The sequence below is a fragment of the Typopeltis vanoorti genome, chromosome 3 (assembly GCF_054136105.1).
Source record: "Typopeltis vanoorti isolate ZY-2024b chromosome 3, IOZ_Tvanoo_1.0, whole genome shotgun sequence".
NCBI classification, from domain to species: Eukaryota; Metazoa; Arthropoda; class Arachnida; order Uropygi; family Thelyphonidae; genus Typopeltis; species Typopeltis vanoorti.
This window is the reverse complement of record NC_143551.1, coordinates 62,339,670-62,366,729: the sequence shown is the minus strand read 5'-3', so window position 1 is coordinate 62,366,729 and position 27,060 is coordinate 62,339,670. Positions and strand designations below refer to the sequence as shown.

Sequence of the window (27,060 nt, the reverse complement as noted above, 5' to 3'; positions counted from 1 at the left end):
TGGAAAAAATCATCAATTCCCAACTCCTGTACTACCATGAAGGCACCCACCTAATAAACGACTGCCAGTATGGATTTCGTCACTGCCGATCAACAGGAAATCTGCTTATACATGTCACTCATCTCTGGACAAATACCATGGGGAAGATTGGCAAATCTGAAGTGGTTATACTTGATATCTCCAAAGTTTTTGACTGGATCTGGCACAAACACTTACTAAGTAAACTACCACTGTTGGGTCTGTCTCAGAACTTCTGTGGCTGGATTGCTAGCTTTCTATCTGGACGCACACTATGTGTGGTGATGGATGGTTCCTTATCCTCTCACCATTCAACTAATGTCAGGGTTCTACAAGGTTCTGTCCTCTCATCAACCCTCTTCCTGCTATATATCAATGACCTACTTCAGTTGACCTCCAACCCAATACACAGTTTTGAAGATGAATAGCACATTGCACTCCTCCCTTTCATTTGATAAACAAGGTTATCTGAATCCCATTGGATCTCCAAGCCATCCTCCAATGGGATTCAGATAACCTTATCAATTTCAATGCTAATAAAACCCAGTTCTGTCTTATTTATCATAAAAAAGAACCATCTTCTTCCAGTATTATTTTTGACAGCACCCAAATTTCCAGACAATTTGAGATTTCTCTCCTTGGAATTATCCTGACATTAAGCCTCTCCTGGCATAAAACACATCACAACCATTGCTTCTAAAAACTAAGATTTCTCTTTTGCTCAAGAAGTTACTTCACCCCTGGACAGCTGTTATCTTTATACAAATCACAAATCTGCCCCAGCTATTGAATACTATTTTCACATATGGGGCAGGGGCTCCTAAAAGAACCCTCAAAATGCTTGACTCAATACAGAGGAGAGCAATTAGACTTATTAGTGACCCATCTCTTAGCAACTCACTCCATATACTTTCATACAGACATTTGGTTAATGCAATATGTATTTGCATTTCCCATGGAAATGTTCACCTGAAATAGCATCAATAATTCCCCTCTTAGTACTAAGCTTGTTGGAAGACATGTATCTACTGTGAAGGGATGTTGAATACACCTCAAAACCCACAGAACAAGTTTCTTTTCCTCCTCCTTCATCTCTGCAACTGCTGTATTGTGGAACAGTCTTCCCCTGTTGTACTTCCCAAGGAATACAATATACAGTCTTTTAAATCAAATGTAAACAAGTTCCTCCTTCCCCAACCCACAACCCATGTACAAAACTAATGTCCTATAGGTTGATCAACCAACCTCTCATGCATGGGCTTAACAAAACAAAACAAAAAAAATGTTTTATTAGTCCTCATGTCACTATTTGGGTCCCCATAAAATGATATACAACCAACCTTTGACTTTTTCTTTGTAATACTAAATTCCTCTTCCTCATTCTCATCAGCCAATCTCTTCTTTGTATATTTATATCCTCTTCCAGATGTTTCATTTCAGTTTTCATTTTCAGTAACTCTTGCCTGAGCTCTTCTATGAGGGTTGTTCAATAAGTCTGTGCAAAAATGAAGAAAACATAATTTTTTGGGGACAAACATTTTTTATTTTTCAACATAGTCTCCTTTGAGGTCTATACACTTAGTCCAACAATGCCTGAGTTTTTTGATCCCGTCCATATAGTATGATTTGTCCAACTCTTCAAAATAGGTTCTTTTGGCAATCATCTCATTGTTTGATGAAAATCTCTTTCCTGCCAGCCATTTTTCCATGTTTGGAAACAGATAGTAGTCTAAGGAAGCCAAATCTGGAGAGCGGGGGGGGGGGGGGGGGGTGCAAAAGGACTTCGTAGTGTAAATCGAACAATTTTGTGGTCACAATCACAGAAAATTGTCATGGTGAAAAGGAATCTTCTTTTTCGCCAAGTGTGGTCTTTTTCCTTTATTTCATTATTTAAATGATCCAGCAAAGATGCATAATACATTCCAGTAATTATTTTGCCCTTTTCCAAGAAGTCTACGAAGATTATGCCACGAGCATCCCAGAAGACTGTGGCCATAACCTTTCCTGCTGAAGGAATGGTTTTCACTTTCTTTGGTGCAGATTCCCGCTTGCAACCCATTGTTTTGATTGTTCCTTGGTCTCAGGCTGGTAGTAGTGATGAATCCATGTTTCGTCCACTGTTACGAAACAATGCAAAAGTTCCTCTGGAGTCTGTTGAGACATCTTCAAGCTGTCCTTGCAACAGTTCACACCTTGACACTTTTGATCCAGTGTAACCAAACACGGACCCATCTTGCGGATAGTTTTCTCATATGTAAATGTTCATGTAAAATATTATGTATGCAGTCATTTGAGATGCCCACAGCCTTAGCAATTTCATGCACCTTCACTCTTCTATCATCCATCACCATATCATGGATTTTTTCAATAATTTCTGGAGTAGTGACCTCAACAGGATGTTTAGAACGTCCAGCATCAGTTATGCTCATATGACCACTTCGAAAGTTACTAAACCACTTATAAACCATTCTAATTGAAGATGCAGACTCACCATAATGCTTATCAAGCTCAGCTTTGGTCTCCTGAGCCATTTTGCCTTTCAAAAAGTAATGTTTAATCGCTACATGAAATTCTTTCTCATCCATTTTTCACAAATTACGGTACTTGATCGATTCAAATGAACGCCAAATACAGAGTAATAGATCTATCTGACTGAAACTTAGTGTGTGATCCTCTAACAGTTGACAGCAACTAAAAATAACCCTGAAACATACTGGTGGTGCCATTTGTTAGATTTGCACCGACTTATCGAACAACCCTCATACTATGGTCCCGACCCTCTCCCATTTTTAATCACTTTAATCAATTCAGACACTTTTCACACTAATGTTAATGCTTTCCTTCTTTTCATACTGAAGCTTTCTGTGCTGCCGAGATGCGTTTCTTTATGGACGGCATTTTCAGAAGCAGAAGTAAGAAAAACAAGTAGCAAAACAAATTATAAACAACAACAACACTACTGAAGGACACTTGTATCCAGACCGAAAAAAATGCAGCACAATGCCCTTGTACTGGCTATTCAATGAGAGTCTTGCAATGGGTAAGATTCCTAAGGTGTGGAAAGAAGGCAAAATAATCCTTGTCCACATACATGGTTCAAGAACAAAAATTTCCAATTATAGACTGGTCTGTATATCTGCAACTGTGATCAAAGTGTTTTGAAAAATTGATTAGAAATAGAGTACAGGATTGGGCTGATCAACATAAGATTCTTGGAAGTTTTTTCCACTTGGTTAGACTATAAATTATATATTTAGTTTAATCCTTTATCCAAGTGTAAGCAAACAAAGTTTGCACTGAAGTATCATCAGGACTGGGGCAACTCGTGGTAAAGGTGGACAAAGCTTCACATCACTTGCCTTAGTATCCCATAATGCAAAGCACATCTCCTTGCAGACATGTATAATGCTATGCATTATGGGAAGGATCACTACCCAGACTGTTTTCTCTGTAATAAATGTGGAGTTACCTCTCCAAAAACTCGTGGGATCTCCCAGATCACCCAATAATGAGCAACCCGCAGGATCAAAAACTCAGTGTTGTTCCCCCTCAGTAACAGGCTCACCCTGTCACTGAGAAGAACGCTCGGCATTGGCACTATTCCGTGGCAGGCTCACACAACTGAGCAGAGCCGCTCATATTTCATCTGAGGGGTAACAGCAACAGCCATGCCTCAGCTTCATCTTCATGGACTACAGCACTGCCATTCATCACCCCCCCCACACACCCACACACCTGTGTAGCAGCAACAGCCGTGCCTCAGTAAACTTCACTGGCTACAGCATTGATATCCACCACCCCAGGCATCCAACCGGTTTCGACCTAAAGGTCTCGTCAGTGAGTGCCTAACCCAGAGCTGATACCAAGGTTGAAGCAATGAAGTTATATTTACCTATATACAGGGGCAAATGCTGGTCTTGAAATTCACACTTGCTCTTGTTATCATTCAGGGAGTGAGAGGCGTGATTGAAGTCTGATTAGTGGAATGATGAATTATTTGACCATTTAAACCTATATATTTAGAAATTTATGTACTTTTAATCATACAAATATAACATTTATTTTAGAAATGATATTCTATCTTTTTCAATTTGGATACTTGAATACAAATTCTACCCTATGGTTCTTCTTTATGATCTGGTCAATAACATCGTCATAAAAAGTTGGTTGTAACTTAATTTTCCCAAGCAGCACACACTTGTAAAGGCTGGCTGAAGCTCACTGGCTAGAGCTACTTTGATTCCGTATGGCCTGTGTTTAATTCAACGTGAAGGAAGCGGAAATAGTTATGCGTGCACATGAAATCACAGTGCTGCTGCGAGGACCTGCAATACCTTGGCTTGATAACTTTGACTAGGCAAGCAAGCATCAGCCTTCGATACACAACGCAAAGCTGAATTATTGCCGTACAAGCTTAAGACGTCTTCTGTCTATAAAAATAAAAGCCTAAATGGAATGCTTATAAATGCATGCATTTATTAACAAATAAATATTACTTCTTTCTCAATTAATGAGCTTGTGCAGCAAGCATAGCAAGCATGGAGAATTTGCCCCTGCCTATATGAATTGCCAAAAGGTGTTACACCTTATTATTAAATTACTTTGGATTAGAGAAAGATGTTAGAAGTTTTTTTTCCTCTTGGTTAGACTATAAATTATATATTTAGTTTAATCTTTCCAAGTGTAAGCAAACAAAGTTTGCTTACTAAGGCAAGTGATGTGAAGCTTTGTCCACCTTTACCATGAGTTATCCTCAGTGGCGGCTGGTGACAATAGAAACAGGTGGGGCCAGGGGCCAAAAACTTAATTTTTTTATATTTATATAGTGGATTCTATTATTGATTTATAGTCATTATTTCTATTACAATAATGTTTAGTCAGAATCCACTGATGCATTGAGCTATTAATTTTTTAAAATTGTTAGGACAATGGAAGATAAGATGTTCATTTTACCGAACATTTGAAATTGCACCGCATTGTTTATATGAATTTTACTGGATTCATGTTTTTGTATTTGCTCAGAAAGATGTTTTAAGTGTCCACAAGCTCTCACCACCAAGCAAAACACAATAAAAACAGGACAAAAATTTTTTTTCATCAGTGTATGACAAGCCGTTTTTAGAAGAAATACTATGTATATATAAGTAATTTTTTTTTAAGAAAATGTGCAAATAAACCAGGTTACATAAAATGTTCTTGTTTTTTTACCATCTTGTTGAGTAATATGCACATCTCTGTGTTGGTATGCACCAAGTCATTTGATTTCCAATTTTTCTTCTAGACTTAATAACGAGAAACGTTTTTCCAATAAACTATCGATTTTGTTCATAGTTAAAATGTATTGTTTATGGACCTAATAAAAATTTAAACTTTAAAATAAATTATAACAAAAAACGACAACAATATTAAAACAATAAAACAGATCAAAAACGAGAATAAATAATAAGACAATGAAAGAATCGTGCGCTGTTTACATACTACAGTGTTGCCCAATCACTGGCAATGCTGTAGCCAGTGATTGGGCCAGACTAAAATGGCCCCAAAATAAGCGTTGTGCCTGGTAAACAAACACGCTTGCTAGTGCACGTGCTTCACAATCAAAGAATCATGTGCTATGTACATACGTGCCAACACAGTGATTGGGCCAGACTAAACTGGCTCCAAGATAAGCGTTGTGCCCGGTAAACAAACACGATCGCTTAGTGCATGTGCCTCATACATGCCCTGTGTTCTACACGTATAAAACAGGGCCAGCCGTGGCTGGCCCCAGAGAGCCTACTAAGTTGCATTATACAATATTGCCACAAAATATTACAGTAATTCTTTTATTAAACAATAACACATGTTGGAAATAGCTAGTTATACAAATATAGGTGGGGCCCGGCCCCTATGGATGAGCCGCCCCTGATTGTCCTAGTCCTGAAGATACTTCAGGCACAAACTTTGTTTGCTTACACTTGGAAGGATTAAACTAAATATATAATTTATAGTCTAACCAAGTGGGAAAAAACTTCCAACATCTTTCTCTAATCCAGAGTAATTTAACAATAAGGTTTGATACCTTTTGGCAACTCATATAGGTAAATATGACTTCTTCATTGCTTCAACCCTTGGTATCACGTCTGGGTCAGGCTCCCACTGACGAGACCTCTAGGTCGAAACCGGTTGGACGCCTGAGTGGTGGATAGCAATGAAGTAGCCAATGAAGTTTACTGAGGCACAGCTGTTGCTGCTACCCAGGTAGTGGGGGGATATTGAATGGCAATGCTGTAGCCCATGAAGCTAATTGAGGCTTGGCTGTTGCCCCTCAGATGAAATATGAGCGGCTCTGCTTGGTGGCGTGGTGAGCTTGCTACAGAGTAGAGCCAATGCTGAGAGTTCTTCTCGATGACAGGGTGAGCCTGTTACTGAGGTGAACAAAGCTAGTTTTTGATCCTGTGAGTCACTCATTATTGGGTGATCTGGGGGGATCTCACAAGTTTTTGGAGAGGTAACCTCGCACCTATTACAGGGAAACTGGTCTGGGTAGTGACCCTTCCCATAATGCATAGCATAATACACATCCACAAAGAGATGTGCTTTGCATTATGGTATACTGAGGCAAGTGATGTAAAGCTTTGTCCACCTTTACCATGAGTTTCCCCAGTCCTGAAGATACTTCAGGTGCAAACTTTGTTTGCTTACACTTGGATAAAGGATTAAACTAAATATATAATTTATAACATAAGATTCTCTGTGATGGTCAGCATAGGTTTGTGGAGGACAGGTGTGTTTTAGCAATCTGCTTATGTTTTATGATAAGGAGACGAATGTGTTGGATTAAGGAAGAATCAGTAGTGCACTCAGGATTTAATCTTGGAGGGGCCAAGTTGAGTAGACTATTTGAGAATACATACTACGCATCACATACGACCTATGACTGAGCATCTGCAATGATCGCTAATTCATAAGTAGTATAGAAATAGAAGACATGACACAACATAAATATAAAAAAATGAATTTTAATTAGGAAAAGATTTTTGGAAAATTTACTAGTGTTTTTTTCCTTTTTTCTTTGAGGGGGAAAGGCCCCTGGCCCCATTTCTGGGTGCGCCACTGGGGAGAATCATATACTATGGTATTGTTGGACTTTGCAAAAGCATTTGATAGATTACCACATGATAAGTTTGTGTACAAGCGCAGAGGACAAGAATAGATACACAGATAGTATATTGGTTAGATGGATTGGAGATTGGTTCTTTAAATGATATCAGCAAGTTGTGTATGATGGAGCTGTGCTCCATCTACTCTCCAGCCCAAATCTACTGCTACATTCACTTGTAAATCTACCGCCTTCTGCTATTTTTACTTTGTAGAGATCAAGTGGCAATGTTCCAGCTGCAGCCTCGCCAGTCAATTTGACATTGTGAAATGCATAGCAACTCTTATAGCAGTTTAACTGTTATTAACAGTTTTTACTTAATGGATATAATTTGTAACCAGCATTTATGAGTCTGATTCCTCTACAGTTTTCAGCTGCACCTACTGCATTTTTCATAATGGAATTACAACGGCCTTACTCCAACTTTCTGGTGTTTCTTCTTGCTGCCAGATATTGCTAAACAATCTTAAAAGTCAGTTGATGAGCCGAATGCCCAAATATTTAAGAAATACCATCTTTATTTCATAGTTTTGAGAGGAAATCCCCTGATGCACTGCTTGTTGAATTTCTTGTGATGTTATTCTTCCACTGTATACATAGTAGTCAGTATTATATCTTCCAGTTTTATCACCATCTTGCCATAAGTTCCAACCAGGCTTAACTTCAAGCTTAACTTCTCTATTACTTCCTTTATCATGTTTCTTAAATTTGTGTACATTTAGTCTCTTCATTATAAGAACAAATTCATGGAAATTCATAATAATTAATATCATTAAAATACTCTGAATGAGAGTTATGGTTAGTTTTTTTGGCTTGGTTAGAAATTCCACCAGAACACCTGAGCTTGGTTGCAGAGGATCGTGACCATTGGAAGTTCCTCTTGCAGCTGCTGCCCCCCCCCCCCCCCCCCATGAGTCAATTAAGAAAGGTGGGCCTTGAAGATGTATGTATGTATGTATGTATAATAATAATAATAATAATAATAATAGATGCTATCATCCACATGTTATATCCATGCTCATACCTTCTCGTACAACTTCCAAGGGTAGCTTTTTTTGTTTTGTTTACTTTTGCCATTCAAATAATCAATGAAACTGAAACAACTTGACAAATTTTAAGAGTGTACATACTAAATCTGATGACATTTCACTAATTAACTAATTATTATTAGTTAAAATGTTTTGTCAAATGTTGCCAATAAAAAATATATGATTGAAAACAAAACTGAATTACATGAGCCTATTCCAGTGTATCTTCTAAATACCATAAATTCCATCCAGGCAGAGTGAAAAGACTGCTACAAACAATTTTGAAAATCCCAACGAGCTCATTTCCTATGTGGCAAGTAAAAGAAAGAATTATTATGGAAGGACACTTTAATAAGTGCTTATGGTAATGAGATGATCGAAGCAAACAAAATAGTTGACTTGCTGAGCAACTTTCCAAGGATCTATTATTCAAGTAAGGATTTTGCTGTGACAGGAACTGAATCAGAAATACTTAAGACATTGCAGAAACTTAATGAAATTTTTGACTATGGGATTAGATGAGATATCAGCTCAACTATAATGAGAATGTGCAAAAATTTAGAATTGCTCTGATGAGTCTGTTTACTTTAAGTTTCACCTCTGGTAAATTCCAGGGAAATGGAAAGAGAACAAAAAAATTCCACTGCATAAAGGAGGTTTCAAGACTGAAGTAGTAAATTAAAAGGCCAATTTGTATCTTGCTAATTTGTACCTAATTACTGAAATACTCTGGATTAGAGAGAGAGAGAGAGAGAGAGAGAGAGATGTTGAAAATTTTTTCTCTTGTTATACCTATAAAGATACCAAGAAATTATATTCTTGGTTTAATCCTTTATCCAAGTGTAATCATAAAATTTAATTGTGAAATTACTCATGTGCAAACTTTGTTTGCACATGAGTAATTTCACGATTAAACCAATGATATAATTTGTGGGCATCTTTAATTTATATAATCAAGTGAAAAAAACTTTCAACATATATATCTCTAATCCAGAGTATTTTACTAATAAGGTGTTACACTTTTTGACTACTTGTATATGGAAATATGACTTCTGCATTATTTCAACCTTGGTATCACTTCCGAGTCTGGCTCCCACTGATGAGACCTCAATAAAGGTCAAAACTGGTTGGACGCCTGGGTGATGAATGGTAATGCTGTAGCCCATGAAGTTTTAACTGAGGCACGGTTGTTGCTGTCACCCAGGTCCTGAGGGGGGAGAATGAATGGCAATGCTGTAGCCCCATAAAATTAACTGAGGCACGGCTGTTGCTGTCAACCCCCCCCCCCCCCCAGATGAAACATGAATAGCTCTGCTCGGTGGTGGGGGTGGGCGTGTCACGGGGTAGAGCCAACACTGAGAGTTCTTCTCGGTGACAGGGTGAGCCTGTTACTGAGAGGAACAACGCTGAGTTTCTGAGTTTTTTGATCCTGCAGGTCGCTCATTATTGGGGGATCTCATGAGCTTTTGGAGAGGTAACCCTGCACTTAAACAGGGAAGCCAGTCTGGGTAGTGACCTTTCCCAAATGTATAGCATTATACATGACCATAAGAATATGTGCTTTGTATTATGGGATAATAAGACAAGTGATGTGAAGTCATTAGCCGCTATATGCAAGTAGCCCAGTCGTGAAGTTACTTCATGTTTGCATACACTTGGATAAAGGATTAAACCAAGAATATAATTTCTTGGCATCTTTAATTTATAGTATAATATAACCAAGTGAAAAAACTTTCAACATGAAGAATATAATGCTTTATGGGTGGTCAGTGTGACTTTCAAGAGTGGGTTATACCTCAGTAATTTGCTAATTTTTTTTATAATATAGTAATGGCTGAATTTGATAAAGGGAATGGAGATACAATGATACTGCTGGATTTTGCAAAGGCTTTTTGACAGGATACCATATGAAATTCACCAACACAAATTGGAACAATCAGGGATCGATATAAAGCTGGTGATACAGATATGAGGATGCTGACGGACAGTTACCAAACAGTAATATAAGGAAGGGCAGAATCCAGGAGAAAGCAAGAAACCAGTATACTGGAAGACTATGTGCTTTGATCATTGCCATTTAATTTGTACATAAATGATATAGGAAATGATTTGAAAGGAAATATTCAGTTCTTTGTAAATGGTGCAAGATTGTGTAGAGTAATAGTTATTTATGGTTTACAGATTCTATTGAGAGTGAGTCTATCAGTCAATTTGTTCGATGGGAGGTATAACAGATATTGCACATAGTGCCAATCTCCTGTAATGAGTTTTTGGATTACACGAAAGTTCCCAAGCAATCATAATAATAATATTTACATAACACAACATGTATTGTGAGAAATAAAGATGTTATTAGGGATTTTTTTTATAGTATATGAACATTTTAATCATTTGATTTTACAAAACAAACAAGATACATTTTAATAATTATTGACATAAGCCACATAAATGTAAGGTAAAAGAAAGATGTGAACATTCTGAACATGATGCACGTGCACACGCTCACCCACCCACACACACACACACACAAAGCTCGGATGTGAACCAACGTGCCTGAAATCGCTCCTGCTTTTACCTTGATTTTGTGCGGTATTGAACAGAAAAACTGGATGTATCTAGTATCGACTGATAGCTCGTACAGTGCTCTATCTAACAGTGAGTAATTTACTCTATAGTTTCATAGCTCTATGCTTGTATGATTGAAATTTTATTCCATCTTTTTGAACTGAATAATGCTGTGTTCAGCTATCTCAAACCGGTCATAATAGGATTAGCTGCTACAGTAAGGGCTAACTCTTCCCCCTTTTCCCAACTGTTGCCACTGGGAGATATAAAAAAAAAATGATATACAAAGGACACAAGAAACAACCCTCTGAAGCCTAATTCAATGGAAGCGTCACGTCTAGGAAGAAGCAGAAAAACTGCAAGTACACTATCTTAATCTCTGTATCTTAGAAAGCATAGCAGTTCAATATAGGAAAGCAATAACTCACACAACTTTAAGTAACATTAAGATGGCAGCACGGGACGAATTAGAGTTCGAACTGCGTAACGTTGCCAAAGTAAGCGGCAATCTAAGAAATGATTTTAAAAAGGACACATTAACTGCAGTCAGCAAAATAACAAAGGTATTTAATAAAATGAAAAATGCAACTAAAGCATTGATAGAACAACAGCCTACTACAAACAACCAGGGACAGCCTAACTTAGCTCAGCCTACTAAGCTATACTCGCAAGTAGTTAAAATCAATGCTAAAAACAAAGACGAATCCGAAGACAATCCTTGCTATAAATTAATAGCATGGGTGAATGCTGGTCTTGAAATTCACGCTTGCTCTTGTTATTATTCAGGGAGTAAAAGGTGTGATTGAAGTCTGATTAGCGGAATAATGAATTACATCATTTAAAACTATATACAGTAACTCTCGTATAACGTGGTACTTATACAACGCGGTTTCGATATAAGACAGTCTACAAATTGTAGTAACCCTGTTGAACGAGGTACTTATATAACATAGTTTTGATATAAGACAGTCTACAAACTGTAGTAACCCTTTATCTTTTCATATATTTTTCAACGTGCGATTCAAAAATCAAATTTTATCTTCGTTAAATTTGCGTCTGCCCATATCGCACATGTAATTATAAGCAGCGAATTTATATTAGGGGAAATACCCCTTAGGCAAGCATGTACATCAATTGTTTACTGTATAAAGTATTTATTGTTGAAAATTGTCTTCGTTTTCTGCCAGGAAAGCGCATTAAAAATCATAAGTGTGTTAATCTCAAGCTGAGCACTTTATTTTTTGTTTTATTTATTCATTCATATGGAGTTTCCTCCCTTTTCTACCCCATCCCTTTTGGGGTGAGTTGAGCCCCCTTATTGTATTTATGGTTGTAGATCCGTGTGTGTTCACGGGGCCGGTTTGCCTGCTTGCAGGATGAAAAACTTAGATAAACTGGGGGAAAAAACCCTGCTGTCTACGCCCCAGACTGGCTAACTTGGCTATGGCTGAGGAAGATCCTTAAGCTCCTCACGTCGACGACGGGAATCAAACCCAGGACACTCCTTCCTCAGGTATATGATTGCGAAGCGCAAAGTCACTAGGCTAACCATGCAGACCTATTTTTTGGTGAGTTACATACAATATGTAATGCTTTTTTTTTTAAGTAAAAAAATATTTTTATAGTAATGGTCATTTAGAGCACTTTTGCGATATGGTTGAAAACGAAATCAGTGAATTAATTGATGGAGAAATAGATTTAAATGAGGGGGAACTGGTACAATTAATAGATGATGTCAAACCAAATGGCGGGGAAAGTTCTGCCGAAGATTCTGATCGTGATAAATCCCTTACAGAATTCAGTTTAAAAAATTAGCAGAAGGATTGGACTTGGCAAGAAAGTTATTTTATGGATAATGATCTCCCAATGGAACCCTCTGGAAAATTATCGAAACAATTGGATATTTGTTTAGCTCCGTATTATGAACTTAATAAAAAATTGCAGCATAGTGGTAAGCAAGATCTTATTACTGACTTCTTGATAACTAAACCAACTGAAGTACAGTGAGAATTATACAAATGATGTCCAAGAGATTTCAAGTGATGACGACGTCCGGCCACTCGTAAATAAAGAACATCTACGAAATGTTAGTTTTGAAGAGAGTGATAACGATTAAAATATACACTTTATTTTGTTTTGTCTAAAACATTTATGTATTACGTGCAATGAAGTTTACGTACAATTTATAATTTTTTATAATTTTATACTATGTATTTGTTTTGTAGGTTATTTGTTTTCTTAACTTACATGAATTACCTGAATTAAACAAAAATATTTTTTTGTTGGATATGTCATCGTTTATATATTCTTTAAAAAAAAACGATTTTGGAACCTAACCCTACTTTTTCTTTGCGATCTGAGTCTCGATAACGCGATTTATATAATGCCGCATTTTTATGGAACCTAACATCTGCGTTATATGAGGGTTACCTGTATTTATACAAATAAAACATTTATTTTACAAATGATATTCTATCTTTTTCAATTTAGCTACTTCAGTACAAATTCTACCCTACGGTTCTTCTTTATGAACTGGTCAATAACATCATCATAAAAAGTTGGTTTAAAAATTAAGTTACAAGCATATAACTTAATTTTTCCAAGCAATACGCACACTTGTAAAGGCTGGCTGAAGTCCACTGGCTAGAGCTACTTTGACTGTGTATGGCCTTGTGTTTAAGACGACGTGAAGGGAGCAGAAATGGGTATGCTCGCACATGAAATCACAGTGCTGCAGCAAGGACCTGGAAGCATCTACAACTGAGCAAGCCAAGGTAACTTTGAAAACTAGACGAGCAAACATCGGCCTTCGATACACAAGGCAAAGCTTAATTATTGCTATGCAAGCTTAAGACCTCTTCTGTCTACAAAAATAAAAGCCTAAATGGAATGCTTATAAATGCGTGCATTTATTAACAGATAAATATTACTTCTTTCTCAATTAATGAGCTTGTGCAGCAAGCATGGAGAATTCGCCACTGATTAATAGTCAAACCGATAGCTCAACTAAACAGCGAAGAAACGAAAAATCTTATTAAAGAAAAAATAGACTCAAGAAAATAAAAATCAGAATCACAAAAATGAAAAGTATTAATAACGGAGGAGTGTTAATTGAATCTAAAGAAAAGACTGATATAGACTTGCTACATAACGAAATATCTAAGGAATGCAAAGGCACATTAATAGCAAATCCGAGTAAGAAACATCTTCCAAGGCTGATAATATATGATATGCTCAGCGAAATAGATACAGACAACACAATAGACTCAATCCGCATGCAGAACGAAGAACTCTTCATCGGCGACACAAAGATGACACAGAAATTTCTCATGACAAATAAACAAACGAACAAAAGAAACTTGATCATAGAAGTCGATCCAAAGGTGAGGACCAAACTGTTGAAAACCAGTGTCAAAATCCTATGGAGAATTTGCCATTGCACAGACTATAAGCGTTCTGAGATGCTTTAACTGCAATAAATTTCACCATCATACACGAGGCTGCAGGGGAAAAAAAAAGCAACCTTTCCATTCTGCTCTAAAGAACATAAGTTCAGCGAGTGCCCACGAAATAAGTCCGAGATGAATTGCATAAATTGCCAAAATCACAACAAGCATGCCAAAACCAAAAGCGACTGAAAACACATGCCATTAAGCAAAGACTGCCCGACATACAACTACTACAAACAGCTCAAAATTCAAAACATAGATTATGGAAAGCAATAATAAAGCGTGTAGAAACAGCACTACTTCCCTGACATGTCTTGAAATAAATCTACAATGCTCTATCAAGGCTGTCGATAACTTAACAGAATTCATAAATAGAAAAAATATAGGACTAGCATTAATACAAGAACCCTACAACATCAACAACAAAATATGTGGCTTTCCAAGTAATTTTAAAATATTTTCCAAAGGATTTGAAGGAAAGAAAGAGAGCTGCAATACTCGTGGTCAACCCTGAAGTCGAGGCAATATTAATTTCTCAGCACAGCAACGAGGACTCTGTACTTATTGAAATTACATACAGAGGAATTAAACCTTTTGCTGCAAGTATGTATCTAAACTATAATAAATTTAGTGTAATCCTTTATCCAAGTGTAAGCAAACAAAGTTTGTGCCTGAAAATATCTTCATGACTATAGCAAGGTGGTGCAACTGTTGGCAACTCGGTGCAAAGGTGGACCAAGTTCTCATCACTCCTTGTCTCGGTATCTCTCACCATGCAAAGCACATGTCCTTGCAGACATGTATACTACTATGCATTGAGGGCCACTACCCAGACCGGTTTCGACTTTTTTTATTGAGGTCTTGTCAGTGGGAGGCAGACCCAGAGGTGGTGACACTAAGGCAGAAGCAACAGAGAGGTCATATTTACCTATATGAGTTTCCAACCGGTGTACCACCTTATTATTAAATTACTCTGGATTTAGAGAAAGATCTTGGAAGTTTATTTTGCACTTGGTTTAATCCTTTATTCAAGTGTGGGCAAACAAAGTTTGTACCTGAAAATATCCTCAGGACTGTAGCAAGGTGGTGCAACTGTTAGCAACTCGGTAAACTATCACACCGACATAAAATATGACTTAGAAAAAATGGGCAACATCGTGGATTTTACCATCAACCGTGGCTTAATTATGGGAATAGACAGCAATGCCCATTCAGTTTTATGGTTTAATGCGAGCACAAACAATAGAGGTAAAAATTTGGAAGAGTTCATAGCATCAAATTCCCTACACATACTAAACGATGACTGTAACACTCCATCATTCAAAAATACCAGAGGAAGCAGCTTCATCGATCTAACAATGGCAAACAACGCTATTATACCCGGGTTTCTGAATGGAAATACGAAGAAGAGGAAAGCTGTTCTGACCATCGCATAATAAGTTTCATCATCAGTAACAAAAAATTAAATGGAAGAGACAACAAAAACCATTGCGTTAACATCAAATACTTCAGCAATAAAACCAACCTAGAGAAATTTATAAAAGCATTAAAAAGAGAATTTTCATGCTTAATCTCAGAACATCAATTTAATGCTAACAGCAAAAAACAGCTTAGACAAAAACCTAGCCATCTGGGCATCAGCACAAACTGATATAGACTTCCTTGCTTCTGCACTTTCATCAGGTCTGAAAAAATCCAGCGATCAAACACTCAGAACAACCAAGAAGCTAATCATCGATGGAAGAAAATCAGTACCGTGGCGGAACGACGAACTAACAGTCCTAAGAAAAACGTGTCAACACTCTCAGACGACTATACCAAAGAACATACAATAACCAAGATTTCAGAGAGAGCAGAAGACAGAACTACTATAAAGTCAAATACAGCTATCAGTCCAAAATTACAAATGCGAAAAGAGAATCATGGAAAAAAGTTTGTACAGTTTCAACCGTATCGAATCCTTGGAATTGCATATATAAATTAGCAGCAAGCAAGAATAAGACAACACCTATATTATCAAGTATCAAGAAAACAGACGGCACCTACACTAAAAACTTAGTAGAAACTGCAGCTATTATGAAGAGAAGTTTATTCCCGACGACGATGAATCAACAGATGAAGAAATCCACAAAACTTACAGACTTTCCTGATGATGACTCATTTGCGACTAATGAAATCGAGTCAATATTAAGATGAATGGATCCAAGAAAAACTCCTGGAGAAGACGGAATAAGCAGCGACATACTCTTAACAGCGTTTCTCGAATTCCCCGAATTCATAACAACAGTTTACAACAAATGCCTAAAAAGAGGACGATTTCCTTCGATATGGAGAAACTCAAAACTTATACCTATAATCAAACTAGGAAAAGAAACATCTGACGAAAACTAACAAATACAGACCAATCAGCCTTATAAACATTGCTGGTAAGGTACTAGAAAAACTTCTAATAAACTGAATAATGCACTACATCTACTCAAGAAACTTATTAAACAGCAATCAATACGCATTCAGATCTCAGTTCAGCACAATAGATGCAATTACAGAGGTGAAAGATTTTGCAGAACATAGTCTACAGCAAAAAAAAAAGCCGTACTACTGATCTCACTCGATGTACAAGGAGCCTTCAATGCTGTGTGACGGCCAGCCATAATCAATCAATTAATAGATTTAAAATACCCTAAAAACTTACTCTACCTTGCAAAAAATTATTTTTCAGACAAAAGAGCAACTATGACACTAAAAAATGGATTTTTTTTTCAAGCCACTTCGAGCATCCAATAAGCAGAGCAGTGATCTCGCACTCAGCAATGAAATTCATTAACCACCTAAAGACCATATAACAAATATCCATCTCCATGGCAGGATTCAAACTTGCAACCTGCTGATTGGAGAGTGGATATGATAATCACTTGCCAACGTAGCCAGCAAAACTGTACTACCATATACTCCAAATAACTATCATATGGTTCTAATTATCATGATTATTATTTCGTGATGCCTCCAAGGACTCATCGAGGGAAGGCATCTACTCTACAACTGTCCGTCTCCATCATCTACACCAACTTCATCTAGTGCCCACCACCACTAGTATTTTTTGTCAATAAATTGCACGTCCTGAAGGCCGATTTTTCTGTATGTGGGACGAAAAACCCAAGTTCCCAGGAGAAAAAACACTGCCACCTCCGTATGAGATTGGCTAACTTATCTTCAATCGGAAAAAACCCATATAAAGATAATAAGATATTTATCCTAAGCCAACTGACAAACAAAAATAGCTCAATAATATATGTCTGCATCTTGTTTCCCCCAACACATGCTACAATCATAATGAAAAGAAAAAAAAAATTACCTTTTCGGCTGCTAGCTTCTCAGGTGAACAGGCCAAATGAAAAATGTGCTTTTCTATATCTGGTCTCATCTAGAGTATATAAATATTATGCAAAAATACATACCATGTGAGTTATTATAGCATTTTGTTAATTTTACAAAAGACATTATCATTGTATTGTTAAATAGGCATGATAAATTAAAGATAAATTTTATCAGTGTATTGAATTTACAACAATTATGAAATATAAAATATTAGAACAATAATGAGAAAATGTGTTACAAATATTTATAATTAGGGAGAGGATTTACAATAATGTTGCATGACTCATTATATTACAAGAGGAGTGCGTTTTATAATTCTACTGTTAAATCAGCAATGAATAAATAATAGCTTCTTTTCATATGATTATTATTGTCATTTGACTTTCACAGAAATAGGTTTCATCATGAGATGTCCCGTGACAACTTAGTTCACTTTCCAGTCTCATGTAAAAGAATTATCCATACTGCCATATTTTCTATCTCTTTTCTTTCAACTTCCAGTGATGGTTCCTATTCTCTTAGTTTATGATATATATATATATATATATGACAAACTCCTGTTAGCAATTTATATAATTTTATCATGATCATCCTCTCTTTCTGGTACTAACCCTGAATTTATATTTTATTAGCTTAATCAGAATAACACGGTTGAAAGTTTTTTCACTTGACTATACTTTAAATTAAAGATGCAAATAAATTATTCGCATAATGCATAGCATCATCACATCTGAAAGGGTGTGTGCCTTGCACAGTGGGATACTAAGGCAACTGATGTGAATTCATTAACCTCTATATACAAGTCACCCAGTCATGAAGATACTTCATGAAGAAATATTACTTGCTTACACTTGAATAAAGGATTAAACCAAGCATATAATTTCTTGGCAGCTTTAATTTAAAATACAACCAAGTGAAAAACCTTGCAAAACCTGTTTCTTATCCGGAGTATTTTAATAATAAGGTGTGGCACCTTCTGATTACCTGTATATTATTATTATCATTATTAACATCTGACCTCTATTGAGTCAGAGACTAATCATGAGAGGTACACACTATTGCACACGAGGTTCATCCAACTGTGCTTCAAACTGATTAAATGTGTCTACATTCACAACACACTCAGGCAATGCATTCCACTCACCAACCAATCTCCATGCAAAGAACCTTCTCCTCACACCATCCTTATACAGTTTCTAGTGATGGCCTCTTGTTCTCCCCTCCCCCCACTCTATGAAAAATCTCTTTCATGTCAATCTGATAACAGTCCCTGACTACTTATATGTCTCAACAATCATATCCCCCCCCCTTCCTCCTATTCATAAAGCTTTGCAACTTACTTTCTCTCAATCTGTCCTCGTGCTCCACATTCCAAAGACCACTGACCACCGTTGTGAATCTTCTCTGGATCCTTCCAACATATCCTCATCACCATGAAAACCTGGTGACCAAATCTGTGCACAATAATCCATATGAAGTCAGATCAAGGCCTTATAGAATCGTATCATAACCTCTATATTTCTGTATGTCAGGGTCCTCTGCACCATTGCCATTTTCCGATGTGATTTCTTTACAACTTGCGCAATGTGGCCCCCTCAGGTCCTTGTCCACCATCACTCCTAGATCTCTCATCTCCTCTACTTCCTTTAAAGTTTCCCCACCAAGCATATACTTCGCATCCCATCGTTCCTTACCAAATCTCAAAAACCCTACACTTTGCAACATTGCACTAATAGTTCCACTTACCTGCCCATTCATGCAATCTATTCAAGTCCTCTTTTAAAGCCATAACATACACTTGACTCTTCATTACTCTCCCCAGTTTTGTATCATCCACAAACAGCTGCATATCACTAGTTAAGCCCATCCCAATATCTTTAACATATAAATTGAACAACAATGGTCCCAAAACTGACCCCTGCGGTACACCACTAGTGACCTTCCTCTTTTGGGATACTGTACCCCTATATACAACTTTCTGATACCTATCTGACAGTGAGTTACTGATCCAACTCAGAAGCCTGCTATCCAATCTCATATGTTTCAATTTATTTACCAGCTTGCCATGTGGAGTCTATCAAAAGTTTTTGCAAAATCCACGTAAACCACCATATATGCATCTTCCCGGTCCAAGGTATTTTTCACCTTGTTATAGTACATAAGTAAGTTAGTGAAACATGATGTCCCTTTAACAGACCTATGATGACAGAGAATGCTGCTGTTATCAACCCTTTCTGTATCCTTCTTCTCACCAATCTCTCCAATACTTTCACCACAACTCCAGATATACCGATTGTCCTATAATTTGAAGCTACAGCCTTATCACCACCTTTATGCAGTGGAACAATTTTACCTTCCTTCCACTCCCTTGGAACATTATTAAACAGGCATGCCAATTCCAATTCCCTGGAACATTCCATTAAGATGCGTTGTAATATGTCATCAAGTTCTATTGCCTTATTAACATCAAGTTTGTTTATTTCCTCAAATAACCTCCTGCTCACTCACAATTAAGCCATCCTCTCTTATGTCCTCTACACTTAAGTTCCTCATGATTCCACCCTAATCAGGATGAAACACCTTTATAAATGGATCACTGAATACCTTAACAATGTCTTCCGCAGCAGTTACCACTCTACCACTTTCATCCATTAACATCATCTTACCATGATCATTCTTGCCACATATCAAGAAAACTCTCTAGGGTTTTTCTTCACTTGATTTCCCAATTTCTACTCATACTGAACTTTTGTTTTCCTTACTAACTGAGTCACTCTCCTGGCTTGTTCTTTATATAAGGGGAAGGCTTTATATTGGAGGGGGCTCGTAAGCCAAGCGTAGCGGATATGTGTAAAAAGAGCTCCTGATTGAGATAAGTATTCTTGGAATAATTAAATATATATGCGTATTTGTTTGAGTAAGAGCTGCTGTAAACGTTGTGCGCTACCAGTATTATTATTGTGGTAAATTTTGTTTTGCTTAAACGTATTTACGAAATTATTATTATTAGACCTCAGAATAGTAACTGGCACAGCAAACGCAAACATGGGGGCAGCTTTGTCATTCCATGACTTTAATTTAGATTTCAGTCGTTTCATTAAGTGTGAGGTGTGTTATATGTATTCTTTCGATTACATAAATGATTTGTGGATGTTTAGGGCAGATGGAACAAGAGTGTGTTCGAAGTGTGACCTTAACGAAGAATTGATGAATGCAAATATGAAATGGATGACAGAAAGTGTTAGTAGTGAGAATGTCGAGGGGAAAAGGAGTGCACGTTCAAAGGAGAAGGATAGTGAGAAAGAGAGGTGAAAAAAAATGCTAAAAAATCAGTAAAACAGAAAAAGAGTGATTTGAAAAACATAACAGACAGATGTTAAAAAGGACGAAAGTGAGGCGAGAGTAGCGGAAGGAAACGAAATTAAGAGAACGAATGAAACTGGAAATGGTGTGACAGAGGAATCGAAAGTGAAAAAAATCGAAAGAATGATTGATAGTGAAAGTTGGACGCATGTTGGACCGAAAGTATGGAAAGAAGGATGAATGAGAGTGAAAGTGAGAAGAAGGGATCGAGAGTTAGAAAGATTGAAGGATAGAGAGAATAGTCGCGAGATTCGGAAGTTGAATTGGATTGGATGAGGAAAGAGATGAAATTAAGAAAATTCGGGTAAAAACTATTAAAACAAATCAGGATGGCACAAAAGAGTTAACAAAGATGAGCAAGTGGTATTGTATGGTGACTCCATTATTAAAGGTGTGCTGGATGATAAGATACACAAGGTATGTTTTCCAGGTGGAAGAATGAGTAGAGTGATTGAGGCATTGGATATGAGGCAGGAGTGAGCAAAAAAAGTTAATAATTTTAATAGGTAGGAATGATTTGACAGAGGACAAAGAGAGTGTCAGATTGGAAATCAGGAGGCTGCTTAGAAGGATAAAAGAGAATAGTGTGACAGGAAGGGTAGTCAGCGTGTTGCCTAGGTATGACTGTGGTGAAATGAGGCAGAGAGCAAGGATTATGAATGATATGCTGGCTGAAATGTGTGATGAGACAGGAGTACAGTTTGTTAATGCGTGGAATGAGTTTGAGGGACAAAGTGAGCTGTATGGGCGTGATGGACTGCATTTGAGTGGTTATGGTGTGAGTTGCTTGGAGCAACTGCTGCTGGAAGGTAGAGAAGGGAGTAGAGAGAATGAATCAGAGCAAACGGGAAGTGATGTGGAAGAGGTGGTTATGAATGGGAAAGTGAGTGGAATGAGTATAGAAAATGAGAGAATGGGTGTGCAGGAGGACCAGGGAAATGGGGAGGCTCAGGGCTGACAGGGGATACACAGCGTGAGAAAGGTGGATGCTCCAAGAGGAGGCAAGAGCATGTGTGGAAAGGAACGGGATGACCTGGGATCAAGAGGAAACAGCTGGAATTGAAAAGGGTTCTAAAATGAAGAAGGAAAAAGGGAAATGGCTCCAGCCGAGCATGGAGAGATCACATCGATCACATCGGGTCTGGCAGATTGCCAAGAATAGTCAATGTGTAAGAATAGGATGTACGAATTGGTCACGAACACGTGAAATCACGTGCTTTATAAATAAAATTTTCCAACTGTTAATCAAGCAAATTAGTTACCACTTTCAAAACTAGAATGTTTGTAAAAGTTAATTTTCTGACGTGTAATGATAAACAACTCATCCTACAACACAGATGGATTATCCTGTTATTGGAATGGATTCTCCTTCTTCTGACATTTACATAAATGTCGAATGGGCTCGTATCTGTGGGCGTACAGTGCACTGTTATTATTACTGAACCGAGATCAATACAGGGGGATCCTCGAGTTACGTCGGAGATCCGACGATGATTTTGTCGGTGATTTTCGATTCGAGCCGGAATTACCATAGCCTAAGTTACTTACCTAACCTAAAACACCCTAAACTCATACGTATATATCAAGAAACAGAACTAGGCCATAGGAAAATGAAAGGGAGAACATACTTACTGTATAGTACAGAAAAATGACAAAAATGAAACTGTAATAAAAAAACAAACATAAAAATGAGTTGACCCTTCCAAATGCCCTTTTATGTGCCCTTGGATTTTCAGCCTGATAGACCAACAAGGGCTTCAGTTTTAAGTTGCCAGCAGCATTAGCCCCAAGAAGCAAAGTCGGTCTCTCCTTACTAGCTTTATGGCCTGGTGCTGCCTTCTCCTCGTTGGCGATATAGGTACGATTAGGCAAAATAGGCCTGTCTTGTCCACATTAAACACTTGTTGAGTACTGTAGTCCCCCCCCTCCCTTATTATCTCAGCAACCCCTCAGGAAACTCACCAGCTGCTTTATCATCACCACTAGCAGCTTCACCTTGCACCTTAAGGTTATGTAAATTGCCCCGAGCCTTAAACCGCATAAACCAACCTTTACTAGCATTAAACTCTTCACCTGCACTCGTTCCCCCCCTTTCACTTTTCAATGCCTCAAACAATCTTTCCACCTTTTCTTGAATTAACATGAGGCTAATTGGGATACGGCGTTGATCCAGCCAAAGAACAAGAAGCCTGGCCATCTCAATCATGAGCCTACAACGGTTTTTTGTAATCACAGTCGATTTCATGGGCACCAATCCTTTCACGTGTTCAAGGATGTGAACTTTATCCTTGATAATAGTCCCAACTGTGGTACAACTTAAGTTCAACGTGCAGCCGATGTTCGTTGGCGTTTCTCCCTTTTTTGCCCTTTTAATAATGTCTAATTTCATTTCTAATGTAATTAGAAATGAAATTTAATGGCTTTCCTTTTCTTCAATCTAATGGCTTTCCTTTTCTTCGACACACTGCCATCAGAAGAGTGTCGAAGTGTCAATATGGCTCCCAAACTGTCTTATGTTTGGGAGCCATATTGAATGGTAAAAAGTCGTAAAAAAACACAAACACAAAAGTGAGAGAGCAGATGTAAACAAAGCACGCAGTACACAAAGAGTGCTGGGACCCAAGCGACGCCACCTCTCCCAAACAAACGCCGCATAACGGCGTATTCTTCCACTGTGCTTACAAACAAGTTCGCCTGCGACGTTTGAATTTTACGTCGCGTTGCTTCAAGTCGAAATTTAATTTTTAAATTATTTATGGGATTATTCCCGTAAAGTCGAAACGACGCATGTCGAGGACCCCCTGTATAGAAGTTAAACAGAAATAGCCTTAGGAAAGAATTCTGACATTCCACTTAAATTTTCTCGAAAAAAAAAAAAAACACTTGCATGCATGAAACCATTTGCAGTCTGAAATAAAATTACTAAGTCATCAATTTTTTACATAACACGTGTAGTGTTCTTCAAATGCTTTAACAATATTCAGAAATATCAAGTGTGGCGTAAAAATCGAGAACTGTCATCTGACATAGATACTTGGTCATCATATGATAAATCCCACATGAAGAGTGTCTATAATTGTATCTGGAACAAATGGAAGGGCTTGAAAGAAAGGAGAGCAGTGGTATCTTGTACATAAGCACTGCAACACTGCAGCATCCCCAAGGAAAAAATGACAAAATTAAATTTTGTTTGTGTTTATAAATAATAGCAATGCTTACAACATTATATAAATGTAATACAACATGTTAAAGGTTACAGCTTATGTTTTGACATTGATTGAATAGTTAATAATTGGAATTGTTCGATTAATGCTTTAGATTACGAAACAAATGCCCTGCGATCTAATGCAGTATCGGAATTAATGCTTTTGGCTAATTGCAGCTAGACTCGCAGATATTTGTTTGCACTTGTCACTGCACGCAACAAGTGAATCTGACACTGCTCAGAGAGCAGTTTTGCTACAGATAAATTGTATGCTTGTGCACGTTATTTCTGTGAGGGATACAAAACTTTTATTATTGGTGTGTTCGTGGTCAGGGTGAAATATTTTTAATAAAGCAAATTTTAATATGTAAATTTATTTATTAATAAATTGGTTACTGATTAGGAAAAAAATAATTTTTTTTTTAAATTTTGTATATGTAGTACCCCCCCCCCCCCCACACTTAAACTTTTCACCGCCCACCACTGAAGGAGAGTGCTATGTTACATAGCACTATATTACATAGTTTGAGGCACTTAGGATGTATCTCCAGTATATGCTGAAAACAATGAAATGTAATAAGCAGCTGAGGGCTTGAAGGATTATATGCACAAGAAAATTAAAAAAAAAAAAAAAAAGAATAATGTAATCCACAAACTTAAGGAATGTTACCTTACAGGTTGCTTTTCCTTATCCAGAGTTGGGAATATTACTTCCTGCTACAAAACCTAGACAACTATGGTCTACACACAGCAGGCTAAGTGTGGTCTCGTCAAAGCCAAGAGCACAATAACCTTTTATGTCTCTACTTGCCAATATCCTCCTCACCATAGTAGGAATAGTCTGAATTTTCTTTACCACATTTACATGTGTCTTTGGAACTTCAATGCCATGTCCAATATTACAATGCGATTCTTGACCTCCTCCATTCCTTTCTCTCCTGTCCTCCCACAGTATAGTATGCAGCAATTTATATCTGAATTCCAGAATTTAAAACATTATATATTTAACTGCACTGATCATCCCACTTATTTTTGCACACATCAACCACATTTCTAATAACTCTCCCAAGCTTTTCCTTTCATCCTTGCTCTGAAGGAGGAATGGGCCAATTTGCCTCAAGAACTCCTGAATCATTTGGTGCTAAGCATGGTACAATGTTGTGAGAACAGTCCCGGGTGGACATATTCCATACTGAAAAGTCTCTCCACATAGTTTTCTGTAAGCACTGTACATTAATTCCTTAACTAAGTCCTTAGGAAGTCTGTAACCTTTGCCAAAAATATATTGCAATTTAATTTGTATTAAATTTATAATATCTTTTTGTGTAATATAATATAATTTATTAGTATGCTCAGGGCCACATTTACATTTACTGTAAGGCACATTAGGCACAAGCTAGGGCCTCACTCTATGCGGCCACATTTTAAAACCTACATTTGAACAAACATTTGAAACGTCGCGAAACAAAATCTTCTATATTGTCAGTAAAGTGAAAGAACATAAAGTTGTCTTGTTCCGTTGCAGTCAGGGTTGATTATTTTCACACATGTTAAATTTGTTTTTATTTTTGGGAAGAGACACTAAGTTTGCTCCACCATAATTAAGTGTCGTTCGTACGCATGTGTAACAACTGATAGTTTAGTTACTGTTATTTGTTTAGTATTTGTAAAGCAGTATGCAAGTGTATATTCCTAATTATATATTATTACTTGACACCATGGAGTCCAAAGACTTATACAAGTAGTTGTCACAGTCGGTAAGAATATATTTTTCAATGAATTTATTATTCTTATTTTACTATAACTCGTTTATTTTAACAAAACCGAGATACTTCTGTTTGTATTTTTTAGCTTGTAACATAAATTATAAAACCTTATTTATATGTTTATTTTGGATTTAATAAATATTTATTTTGCTTTTGATAGTATAATACACATAATGATACCAAGAAAGTTTGAATCCAGAGCTAGTAAAAGAAAACGACTCAGACAAAACGAAAAAACAGCCAAATAGTCAAAAGAGGACAATTTTGTCTTTCTTATGTTCTTCTGAAAATGAAGTCAAGAATCATGTTGTAATATTAGACATGGCATTGAAGTAAGGACACATGTAAGGAAGTGAAGAATTTCATAGAACTGAAGTTGTTCCTCAAAATTCTCAGATTGAGAGCGTAACACTTGTATCAGTATCACAAGAAGACGGTGAAGAACATCAAAATAATGTGAAAACATAGAAGGAGAGAAAGAAGTAAATGAAACAAATCAAAAGGGTTTTGAAGAAAATTTTCAATCGGAGTCTGTACTTACCAGCAAGCAAGCTATCTCTTATCCTACTGATATAACAGTGTGGCCAATTAGAATTAATGAACAATTTATCGAGCATATTTTAATAAATATGCCTCAGAATGTTGGTAAAATCGAAAATTAAAAAAAAAGAATACATAGAATGCAACAGAATATATGTCAGAAATGTAATTGAATCACACTTTTACTATACAAAGACGAATGGAACAAAGGAGAAACGAGAGTGGCTAATTTTTTCAGAAACCAGCAAAGCATTTACTGCTTTGGTTGTAAATTGTTTTCTAAGTCAAATAATAGCTTAATGAAGGGTTTTAATGACTGGAGAAATATAATACAAACCTTATGTGATCACAAGCATTCTACTGAGCATATATGAGCAATGTGCACATATTACAAAAGAAAATCAAGTTCTGTAAATAGTTGAGTTGATTCTGAATTGATGAAACAAATACAATCTGAAGAAAATTATTATTATTACTACCCCAAGACCTCATGGAGTCAAAGACTCATCTGGGAGGTCCTTTTATCACACACACAGCTCATCATACTGTGTCTTAAACACACTCAAACTCCTTGCAGACACCACACTCTCAGGTAAGGCATTCCAATCAT

General features: G+C 37.0%; 1 protein-coding gene across 1 annotated transcript in view; it reads right to left on the bottom strand.

Moving 5' to 3' along the window:
* Positions 1-27,060, bottom strand: part of LOC150108197 (BAI1-associated protein 3-like) — a 709,720-nt gene that overhangs the window by 97,571 nt on the left and 585,089 nt on the right. Inside the window, exon 25 of the mRNA XM_090390426.1 lies at positions 17,554-17,622. Coding sequence (XP_090246552.1) covers positions 17,554-17,622 — 69 coding nt within the window. The remainder of the gene's footprint in view (positions 1-17,553; positions 17,623-27,060) is intronic.